This window comes from Cryptomeria japonica, chromosome 9, assembly GCF_030272615.1.
Source record: "Cryptomeria japonica chromosome 9, Sugi_1.0, whole genome shotgun sequence".
NCBI classification, from domain to species: Eukaryota; Viridiplantae; Streptophyta; class Pinopsida; order Cupressales; family Cupressaceae; genus Cryptomeria; species Cryptomeria japonica.
Window position 1 is genome coordinate 64388193 of NC_081413.1, and position 12595 is coordinate 64400787.

At 37.7% G+C, this 12595-nt stretch overlaps 1 protein-coding gene across 2 annotated transcripts in view; it reads left to right on the forward strand.

Annotated features, from left to right (window-relative positions):
* The window catches only part of LOC131033478 (protein SABRE), a 278075-nt gene that overhangs the window by 248222 nt on the left and 17258 nt on the right, over window positions 1-12595 (forward strand). For both annotated transcript variants that reach the window (XM_057964713.2, XM_057964714.2), the window contains 2 exons: window positions 10929-11030; window positions 11129-11353. In XM_057964713.2, coding sequence (XP_057820696.1) covers window positions 10929-11030; window positions 11129-11353 — 327 coding nt within the window. The remainder of the gene's footprint in view (window positions 1-10928; window positions 11031-11128; window positions 11354-12595) is intronic.

Sequence of the window (12595 nt, forward strand, 5' to 3'; positions counted from 1 at the left end):
ATCACTGCAGGCATAGACACCATCAGGTTGATGCATATCAATGAAGAAGCGACAATTGAAGTTAAGCTTAAGCTGAATGATTCCAGTTGACTACACAAGGCAAGTCTGCAATCAACAAACTGCTAGTAGTATGGATATACGAATTTCACCATCAATCAAGCACATTTCTTCCACTCATCTAATAACATGAAATCAAATATGAGAAGTATAAAGACCATGCAAATTGTCGAATCGACCCATAAATTTCACCATTTCTTCAATGAAGTTACAAGTCTCTTACAACAACATCTTGGCAACAATCTTTGCCTTCTCTCTCTACTCTACTCTAATTGCTATTCTATCAACTAGCTAATCACCTTCTAACTACTCTCTATCTATCTTCTACCTGCTTCCAACTATATTCTAACTCCTTCTATCTTTCTTTACAAAATGAAATGCCAGGGCTTATATAGTGCCCTCAATACAATTCGATGGCTTAGATCAATTCGAGATCAATGGCCAAGATTCAACAATGAAAACCCTAATTAGGGTTTGTTACAACCATTACATAACATTTAATGCTTGACCAATGATAAAATTGTATTGCTTGGACACATGTCCTCTCTAGAAAATTCCACCAATGGATAGTTGGGGTAGGTACATCGGAGTTTGTGCCACCTTCCATGAGTTAGGTACATTGAATCTGGAAATGCTGAGGTGGACCACACTGATTGGAGAAGTGATGACTAGGATGCCACCTCGTCTGACACTTGTAACTTGGTAGATATTCAACTTGATGTTGTTGAGAAGCTAGCTTTAATTAATTCATCTGGAACTATCTGCTTCTTCAATGAACCCTTGTTCTAACTTCTTGTGTCCTTGATTTGCAGGATGATTGTTGTACCTCGCCTTGGAATGCTGGATTGGAAGAGGTCGCCCTTGATGACGTTAGTCCAAAGAAGGCCGTCCTTGTCTATGCTAGGCTGGAGGAGGTCGCCCTTGTCCTTGCTTGATCGTCCTTGAAGGAGACCGTCCTTGATCTGGCTTGATTTTACAACTCCGGGATCTCCATTTGATGCCTACACAAAATATTAAAATTAGTAATATATCTTGAAATCTAAAAATTAAACTTTAAAAGGAAGATTCAAGATTTTAATTAGGAAACTTCATGATAAATCTTGAGTTATCATTTCCTAATTAACCATGTAATACTTAGATTTTTCCAAAAAAAGTCTAAAAAATCAAACCTTGAATAAGGGTGTCAAGATGATTTCGCGCCATACCTCCTCTTGAGTTTTAAACTCTAAGAAATGATGTAAAAATAGATGAATTTTGCTAGGCAAAGTGTAGATCAAAGCTCTCCCTTGGATAAAATGCACCTCCTTTAGCTTGGAAAAGAACTCCACCTTCCTCTTCAAAAAATCTGGAAATTGGCCTTCAAATGCCTTCAAAATCTGGAAATTATCCTCCAAACTAGCAAGAAATACGCCTCTCCAATAGCCTTCAAGATGAATTTCGCCCTCCACTAGCTTCTCCACACTTAGTAGAAATTCGCTCCACTCCTCTGGATTTCGCTCCTCAAATTGCTCTCCAATTTCGCACTTGAAAGGATGATTGAATGATTTGAATTGTGAAACAACACCTCCAATATATAGAGCGCTCACCTTCTACATCTCTCCATAGGCCGACTTCGTGAAAAAAATAAACAAAGATTAATAAAAGGAGAAGGCCGACTTAATTAAGCAATAAAAAAATGATACCTCAAGCGCTCTTCTTTTTAAATTTTAATTTAATAATAATTAATTTCGAATGCCTTTATAATTAAAATTTCGATTTTTCTAAGGCTCAAAAATTAATTTATTAAATGCCAATGTGTTTTTTATTGAATGCCAGTTTAATTAATTTTTCCTTTTCAAATATTTCGAAGTTTGGCAATTCTAGCATCTAATACGATTTGGAAGATATTAAAGCCCAAATTTGAATGCCACTAACTTCGCTCTGGTCCCTTGGTGAGGGACAGGAGCGAACTTGTAATTTTGCTTTGCACTCCTCACTTTTTTAAATGCCAATTCACGTTGTGGGGCTAGCAATGATCCCTTTCGTCCCTTCAGTGCATGTTCAACTCGTTTTTTTGCAAGGCAAAATTGATGTTCTAGAGATTTTCGCCCTGGTCCTTCAGTGAGGGACAGGAGCGATTTTGCAAATCCAAGCTTATCCGTCCTTTGTTAGCCTTCCAAATTATATTCAATGGATAAATGATGTTTTCCTTGGTCTCTTCAAATCATAAAATTGTCTTGATCCTGCAAGAACAGTGCAAATTTGAAATTCAAGCTCCGGTCCTTCAGTGATGGACAGGAGCGATTTTTAGCTTATTGCACACATTCATGATCGCATCAACTTCCAATGACCTTCGAGGCATAAAACATCATTCCTTATTCCTTGGAAACGAAAGTAGCATTCCAAAATGTTAGGCTATTAGGCAAATTTGAAGATTTCGCTCTGGTCCCTTGGTGAGGGACAGGAGCGCCCTAGCCATTTTTCATCAAGTTTTGTGGTCTTTGCCACTTCGTTCTTCCTTGAAGCATTTCAAATATCATCGCCATCTTGTGCCTTGGCCTCGTCCAAATTTGGGGAGGAAGACTTGATAATGTGTTTTTCGCCCTGGTCCCTGGGAGAGGGATAGGAGCGCCTTGGCCATTATGAGTTCACTTGTGTTTTGCTAACTTTCAAAATTATCTTCAATGGACCGATTATGCCTTCCTTCACTCGTTTCAATCACAAAACTTGCTTCGTCCTTGCAAGAAAATTGCACTTGAGGGAAAATCGCTCTGGTCCCTTGGAGAGGGACAGGAGCTTCCTTTAAAAATCGCTCTGGTCCCTTGGAGAGGGACAGGAGCGCCTATTGCAACTTGGGTTGATTTTCTCCTTCGTAGGCCACTCAAGTTATATTCAACGGGCAAAACATACTTCTCTTGACCTCCTCAAATCGCGAAATCACTTAAATCTTGCAAGGATAATGTAAATTTGGGATTCAAGCTCCGGTCCTTCAGTGAGGGACAGGAGCGAATTTTGTCTTCTAGGCCAAAATGCTTCACTTTTCATCTCGAAATTCCTTTGCTAGGAAGATTTCACCTTACTTCATGCTATGAATAAAAGTTAATGTCCAAAAAAGGTCTAAAAATTGTGCACATAAAGAAAAGCGCTCTGGTCCTTCAGTGAGGGACAGGAGCGAATTTGACCTTCTAGGCAAAAACTTCATCATTTCATTGTCTTGTCTCGATGCTCTATCATGCTCATTTCGTCCTTCACCATGCCTTTGATGTTCCAATTTGACCAAACAAGGTCAGGAATGACTCAAATAAGCCTTTTTGCCCTGGACCCTTGGTGAGGGACAGGAGCGCTTCGCCTTGGTCCCTTGGAGAGGGACAGGAGCGAAATTCGCTCTGGATCCTCAGTGAAGGACAGGAGCGAAAATTGACTTTTCGAACTCTCTATCAGGATAATTTTTATGGAATATAACATTTAAGTATAAGTGACATTCTTATACTTTAAGTTATAATCCATATATACTTTCAGGATGTTTGAGAGTGGTTTCAGACCTCCAGGAGTTATATTGCAAAATCTAGTTTTTTGAGGTTTTTCAGTTTCCAGACTTAGTCAAATTTCAGGATCAGGACATTCCAGACTTAGCCAAATTTCAGGATCAGGACTTTCAAACTTAGCCAAATTTCAGGATCAGGACTTTCAGACTTAGCCAAATTTCAGGATCAGGACTTCACTCCAGCAGGACCTGCTATCCTATTGATCTCCCCGACAGCACTCATAATGCAAAGGCTAACTAACAAAATCCTAAAAGACCAAAAAACAAACCCTTAAAAGCAAAAAAAAAGCAAGGGTCCCCATTTGCAATGGGGCGATGTGTGAAAACGTCACAACAACTACCCAAGAAGCTATTCCACTAAAGTCGCTTGTTCGCACATATAGACCTTGGAATCAGTAGTGATTTTTCAGGAGAGGATAGAATACCTTCGGGTATCCTATCCTAATGTTTGGTAGATGATAAAACAGACACCAACACGAAGCAAAAGGAATACTTGAATGGGAGAAGGCTATGGAAGCTAAGCATCATAGTCTTCAAAAGAACAACTCTTGGCATCTAACAAATCTTCCACCATGGAAGAAACCCATTGGCTACAAATGGGTCTACAAAGTGAAGTACAAAGTTGATGGAACTCTTGATAAGTACAAAGCTTGTTCGGTGGCCAAAGGGTTCTCACAGAAACAGAGCATCAACTATGAGGAGACATTTGCTCCCATAGCCAAGATGAGTACCATCGAGTTGGTTCTAGCCATTGTAGCACAATTTGGCTAGAAGGTCCATCAAATGGATGTCAAGAGTGCCTTCCTCAATGGTGAATTGGAGGAAGAAGTCTATATGACGCAACCTCAAGGTTTCAAGGTTGTCAGTAAAGAACACCAGGTATGCAAACTAGTGAAAGCACTCTATGGCTTCAAACAGGCTCCTCGAGCATAGTACATAAAAATTGATCAGTATTTGGTTGGACAAGGCTTTCAAAGCAATCCTTTGGATCCAAACTTGTATGTCAAGACTACTGGTAGTGAGATCATTCTTCTTGTCATCTATGTCGATGACTTGATCGTTATTGGTAGTGCGGCACATTTGATTGAGCAAATCAAATAGATGCTGTGTCAGTTTTTTGATATGATAGATTTGGGACTTCTGCATTATTGTCTCTGTGTAGAGGTTTGGCAGACTAGTGGCCGTATCTTTATTTCTCAGTCAAAGTATGCTAGGAATTTTCTAGATAAGTTTCGGATGAATGATTGCAAACCTACATCTACACCTATGGAGAAAGGGCTGAAACTATCAGCCAAATCAGATTCACCTATGGTGAATGAATCAGCGTTCAGGCAACTAGTTGGCAGTCTCATCTACCTAACAGCCACTAGACTTGATCTCAGTTATACTATGAGCTACGTATCTCGCTTCATGACAACCCCTAAGGCAGAACATTGGGTTGCAGTGAAGCATGTACTGAGATATGTGAAGAGTACACATGACTTTGGCATTCTCTATAGCGGAAGCAAAGATCCTTGGCTGATTGGTTTTACGGACTCAGATTGGGTAGGTTTTCTTGATGATAGGAATTCTACTTCTAGGTATGTCTTCAGTCTAGGCATGGGTGCAGTCGCATGGACCAATAAGAAACAACAAGGAGCAGCTCTTTCCTCGACTGAAGCTGAATATTGGGGAACTGTCAAAGTAACATGTGAGTCAGTTTGGCTTTGAAGGATGCTTTTTGACATACAAATGTCTCAATCAGGTCCTTCACCCTTGTACTGTGACAATCAAGGGGTGCTGAAACTTGCCAAGAATCCAATCTTCCACAAGCACACCAAACATGTTGAGCTTCACTATCATTTCATCCGACAACTTGTAGAAGATGGATCTATTCAGTTGCAATATGTTCCAACTAAGGATCAGACTGCAAACATCCAAACCAAGTCTCTAAGCCTGGACAAGTTTGTAAAATTTAGGGGGAAACTTGGTGTAGTTGATAGGATGACCATTAAGGGAGGGTATTAAAGCAATATTTTATTATTTAATGGTTGTTTAGGAATATTTAGTTTTCTTTAGTTGTTATAGATGGCTTCTATTTTTGTCGATTGTTTTGTTTGGAAACATCGATATGTAATTGTCTTTAAATGTAGTCTTTGTTTTCATTGTTGAATATCCAATTACCATTTCATCAACCTACTGAATTTGTCTCTGAAGAAGCAAGAGATGGAGGAGGATCAAACAAATCTTAGGAACCACTATGGATGACTAAAGCACACAAAGGTTCAAGTGACCAATTCTCTCCTTAGATTTTTGTTTCATTCTCAATGCATGAGAGATAGGACCAAATGCATTCTCAATGGGAGCAAAATGAGAGAACTCATACAACCATGTTGCATGAACAACACTACCAACTACAACAAGCTTTCTACTATGAAGATCTCTGATAAGCATTGAATCAAGGGTGAACTCAACTGTCTTGCCTATCCCACTGTGAGTAATTTCGTAGATGGAAAGAAGGTTGGAAGATAATGCAGGGACACAAAGAACATTATTGAATGTGCCACCATCAACCTCAATAGAACCACTCCCATTAACACTCATGTAAGTGTTATTACCATCAAAATCTATGGAAATACATGATGCTCAAAATTAGAGATCATACCCTCTGATGATGCCATTTGATGTGTCGATGCAAAGAGAGCATGGCCTTTCATCTTGTCTTCACCACGTGTCATAGATGAAGACCCAAAATACCTAGGTCCTGAAGTGGTGGAAGAGGATCCACTAGATGAAGGCAGCTAAATATTATTCTTTCAATTTATCAATCTACTTTGCATAACACCGATGCTCATCATGTCTTGGCTTGGTGCAATAAGCACACTTAGGCTTGTTCTTCCTGGATAGAGACCTCTTGGAAGAGGTGGAAGATTATGAATCATTCCCATGAGACTTTGAAGATGGAGGCGGTTGACTAGACTATGTACCTCTATTCTTTTGCATCTTCTTCTTCTTTTGATTCCCTGTAGATGTAGGAGTCTGAGCAACCAAGGCCTAAGATTTTGAATCAAAAACTAAATCAAGTTGTGATAGCTTGGCCTGCCCCCGTGTCAAGTGCTCACAAAACACCCCAAATGAAGGCATAGTGAATGCAGTGCCCAAAGCATCCATGGTGGAATGGAGTGATAAAGCAAAGAACTGAAATTGGTTTCGAAGCTTGGACAGAATTAGGAAGATGCACTCCTTATTAGTCTTTTGCTTGCCACAACCTTGTAACTGTGATCTAATGGTTTTGAACTTCTCTAGAAAGTCCTCAATAGAAGGAAATGAATCAAGTGTCAATGATGTCAAATCTGTCTCAAGCTAAAGTGCACGAAACTCATTAATATCCCCAAAAAATTGCTCAAATTTGAGCCACAGCCCTAGGAGTGGTGTAGGAATCAATATGGAACTAGAGATTGTCTGAAACATGTAGGCCAATCAAACCCATAGCCTGATTCACCTTGTCCCTACGTTGGATGATCTCAAACTCACCAATCAAATTGGGTTGGGTTTGATCTAAACAAGACCACAAACCCGTAGATTGCAACAATCTGATCATTGTAGTCTTCCAGCTATGATAGTTATGAGGGGTGAGTTTCTCAATAGAAGGATCCACCATTAGGCTAGGGTTAGAGCAATATAGGAATCTAAAAGATGATAATCAACCAATCTGGAGATTGTCTGAAACATTTAGGCCTCGATTTTCATGCCTTCAACCAATTTGACTCAATTTTTCAACTACTCAGATTTTGATGAAACAACAGTCAATCTTAAGGTTTTTCGATGTTGTGGATGCGATGGCAACAAAAAGTGCACAGGAAATTCACCTCGGGTTGGATCCCTCAAGCATGCAGACAGGAACTTGATAGAAAAGTTCTGATACCATGTAGAAGTTGATCAACCACAGGAGCCAAGAATCATTTGCAAGCAAAACAGCTATGACACAAAAGAGATCAAGCAAAGATTGTATGCTCTATTACAACCAAAGAATTTTGTATTATGCACAAAGAATGATTGAAGATACAATATTGGAGGTACAATTACAATGAATGAATGATTCCTTATAAAGGCTGAATGAAAACCTAGGTGCAAACCTTAATGCTAAAATTAGGAGAATTAAAGCAATGCAAAGTAGGAGCTAAATTAAGCTCAACTACGTCTAGAACTAAAATCAGAAAAGCAAACTCCAGATAATAAAAAAGCACCTAAGTTTAACTTAAGTGAAAAAGCAATTAAAGGACCTAATTAATAAATAATTAGATAATTGTCCTAAAATTACTCCAACACATGTAGTACAAAGTCATTTATGTTTTATAAATGCTTTGGAGTGAAAACCAGAAATATGGGCAAATAACACATTTTTGTTCAGCTTTCTTTTCATCATATTACTGTGTAGAGTGAATAGAACTGATTCTATTTGCAAAACGATGCACTAAATATTAACTAAAATAGAAGCTCCCTTTTTTAGGTGGATGATACAAATAGAACATTGATTTAAATTAAAATTGATTTATATACTTCACCATAATGTCGTTATAATTCCAAAACTGATCCTTTTTTAATGAAAAAGAACAGCAAGATACAACATTAAATTTTCTCAAAACAAATAACACTAGGACATGCATGCTAGATCAAGGTGTAAATTTAAAAGAGCAGAGAAAACACATAATAATGAACACAAAACAACAAAAAGTAAATTAGACAAACACACAACAACACAGAAAATTACGTGGTTCACCAAAACTGGCTACATGCACAGGAAAAGCAAGGGAATCTCTTCTAGTAATCGATATATCCAGTACATGACTGTACACATGTATCTATTTATACATTTATATTCAGGTATGAAACAAAGAGTCTGGAGAAGGTGAATGGTCGTGTGACCGTTGGGCTTCACATTCCCAACAATCTTCCCTGTGAAGGCCAACTAGTACAGCCATACACTCTAACATCCCTGCTTCTAGTTCAATTCACTCTGCATCTAGACCCATCGAAGATTTTAACTTTGCTAGACTCTATTCACAAACATTGCGAATGAGCCTTCTCCAAATCAAATCGGAGTCAAAGAAATCTTCTTCTACTACTCTTTGGAGCACAAAATCACCCATTGTTCCATAATCAGGAATAAAATCAACCCTTTGTCCTGCAGTAGGTAACTCATCCGAAACAGCCAGCACTTGTTTCAATTCATTTACCTTCTCTACTGGCAATAATGGATCTTTCTCAAGCTTTTCCCTATAGTAATCTTTAAACAAATGATCTGCCCAATAACACATGCCTGATTTCTCATCTTTCACAATTAGATCTCTGAATTTGTGAACAAGTCGAGACACTGTAAGCACTTCCTCCACTAAACATAGACAATCAACCTCCAAAATATCATAAACCTCTCTGTCAAAAAAATTTGGCAGCTTATTCATGGCCCAAAATAACAGCATTTCATCCTCACTCTTGTGTCTATTCATCCTACAACTTTCAACCTCCGCAAGCCCAACTCCAGAGGAACTATTCCCAACAAGTCTTGCATAATTCATGTTCTGGTTAAGACAAGGAGCATAATGCTGCATGACTGATGAGAATATTTCTAAACGCCCGTAAGTTTCAGACTGATATGTTCTCCAAAAAATATGTGAAGGCTCCTCATACTGTCCTTAGCAATAATGAGTGATGTAACTTGGGCACATAAGCATCACTAAGATGAGATGGCTTCTCAATGTGATATTTGCCTCTACAAATCCCCCATTAAATCTCTATCAAATTTATTTGCACCAAAACGTTCTCCCACTGCATCATTGCCAGCAAGCGTGTCTTGCGATTCATATTCTCTCTTAGGAAGTTCTTTAATAGGTAAGTTTTAAAAACTTCTTCTTGGCCATTACACAGGCCTTTCCTCTCTACGGCTACCAATATTCAGTGCCCTACTACCTGACCCCAATCTGCATCTTCCTCATCTTGGGAGTCAAAATTGACAGCAAATTCAACTTGGGTCTCAAATGGCACCCATTCTTCCTCCCACAATCTTTTGAGTTTCTCCTCTGTTTGACGCTTCTCTTCAACATCAGCTTCTTTTTCAGCATCTGCCAAGAAATTTCGAACTCTACACAAGGACCATCATCAATCCCAACCGAGGCATCATGGTGTTCAACCTTCACCACATGGATGGCATCAATTTTTTGGCCATGAAAAGTTTGGCCAATACATGCCATAGCTGCATCAAGAGTGGTGTAAGAAACAACCCCAGCATCCTCCTCTTTAGCTGAATTCTCCTCTTTCTTCCAGCCATCCCACCAATGTACACGATGCTTGAAGTACGGAAAAACATGAAACGTAAAACCATCAAATATCTTCCAAATTTACCTCCTTCCATCTCTGCTCAATCCAACCATGGCTCCGATACCAATTGTAAATTTAAACGAGCAGAGAAAACACGTAATAATGAACACAAAACAACAGAAAGTGAATTAGACAAACACACAACAACACAGCGAATTGCGTGGTTCACCAAAACTGGCTACATCCACGAGAAAAGCAGGGAAATCTCTTCTGGTAATCGATATATCTGGTACATGATTGTACACATCTATTTATACATTTATATTCAGGTATGAAATGAAGAGTCTGGAGAAGGTGAATGGTCATGTGACCATTGGGCTTCACATTCCCAACACAAGGGCATAAATGTTGACATGCAACGATTTTCTTTTAAGTCCTTGAGGGAGGAACAAGAAGTCATGCTCTATTTGTTTTTACTTGAGAATAATTTGTCAAAGGTTGTACTTAAGTGAAGAAATACCTATTGATGTTTCTTTGTTACTTCATGTCACATTTTGTTTATTGAGGAACCCAAGCCTTGAACAATTGTATTCTCATCTTTATTGTAGCTTGAGCTTAATTTAATACAAAACCTGGTTCCACTTTGCATACATTTTTTCTAAAATGTCCTTACAATGTGTATAAAGGAAATACAATTAAATGTAAATTGTCGATGCCTGAAAAGCACCCTGAATCTACTGATTGCATCAACTTCCAACATTGCATGCTTTCTATAGTCCCAGCCTTTCATCTTATTTGGCGAGACAATCTTCTTTCTGAGTTATTTGGGTGGCACCTATTTTCATTAATACCCTGGTTTTTTTTAAAGAGTTGATATGTTAAGTCCTAGAAGCATATCTTGAGGCGGTACACAAATAGGATCTCCTATAGTTCATTGTTCTTTACAACAAGATTTTAAATGCGGTAAACATGAGTGACATAAGGATTACTATATTTTTTCCTCTTGTTTGTTACTTATGTTCACATATTTATAAATAACACAAGCTTTGCACAGGTGGACATATACCCATTGAGAATATATTTAACCGAAACAATGTACAAGATGATGTGGGAGTATTTCTTCCCAGAAGAGGAACAAGACTCACAAAAGCGTCAGGTGAGTCTCAAATTTTAGGTTATATTTAAAAGTTGATTATTTATATTAGAGGATGAGAGATTTCCCTGCTACTGACTCATTCCATTTTCAATGAGTAGGAGGTTTGGAAGGTTTCCACCACTGCTGGCTCAAAACGTGGTAAAAGAGGGCTATCTTCTAATCACGAACAGGCTTCAACATCCAGTCATAGAGCTAGAGAAGGAGACACCTTAACTAGGAGTAGTGCACCTGGGACACCATTAGTTCCACTTGGGAATAAACAGCCCTTTACACATGGGGATCCATCTCAACTGAGCTTCCTAATGGCTTCACATATTCTTGAGGTATTTTTTAATACTACTTCCACCCTGTTTTAAGTGTGCATTCTTGCAATGTTACTATGGGCATGATCATTTGTTATTTGTGTTTGTTAGAATTTGAAATATTAATTCATATAATTTGTCAACACATACCATGCAACCAAGCTATTCCATCTGTTGAACTTTCTCTTTTTGACTATTGTGATGTTATAGTGCCCCAAAGTTCTCAGTCCCTTTCATTTCAAGATGAGCTTAGATCCTTAAAATTGGTCAACTGTGAACAGAATCATTTGGAGACCCTGTTAAAAAAAAATTGTCACCACATTCTGAAAATAATTACGATATTTTCCTTTGATATTATTGTTAATTTCTTCCTTGTCTGTGATCAGCGCTTCCTTTTGTTAGGTCATTGGACTAATGTACTTGTTTTCTTGTAATGTCCCCTACTAGGTTTAGGCATGTTTTAACTATACTTGATCTATTTCAATATGCTTATTACTAAAACTAAATATATTAGGAGACAATTCCACCTTAACATGAATCAAATCAGTGATATTCCACAGCTCAATCAATTAACTATTAATAAATAAATTGTTCATCTATCATACATCCATAATTCTTAATGCAAGTGTCAAACCAATTGTAATATCTCCTATGTGAAAACATCCCCTTTCCCAAATCTCTTAAATACTAACAGTCATAACAGAAAACATATATTCTTCGTACAAATGGTAGATTAATAGTTCTTCTGATTTATATTCTACTATATTTATTTTGTTTGATCAAAGCCTTATTTCTATATATATTTATTCATATACTTTTATCTATTTTCAGATATTATTATTATACATATATTACTGTAGAGCAGTTCCAGTATTACAATAATTTATAATTATATTATTATTAATATTCAGAATAATATTAAACTCTACATATGAACTAGTGGCCTTTTATATTAAACATACATACTAAGCACGTCCCTATGCATACCACTAAGGACAAGGATGTTACTGCCTGTAACTTAATAATAGTCCTGATCTGATCTGAACGATGGCTGCAAATAATATATATTCCTTTTTCTTTTATTCTCCATTGATAGTATGGAACTAACGTCAACTTTCCTTTATTAATATCTCTATTATATGATACGATGCTATTCTAAATGATTCTTCAATGGTTAATTTGGGAGTATTATCATTGTCTACTGTTAGGGAAAAATCTCTGACGCAGGTAGTTTTTATGACATCACGAGTCTCTATTTTCATT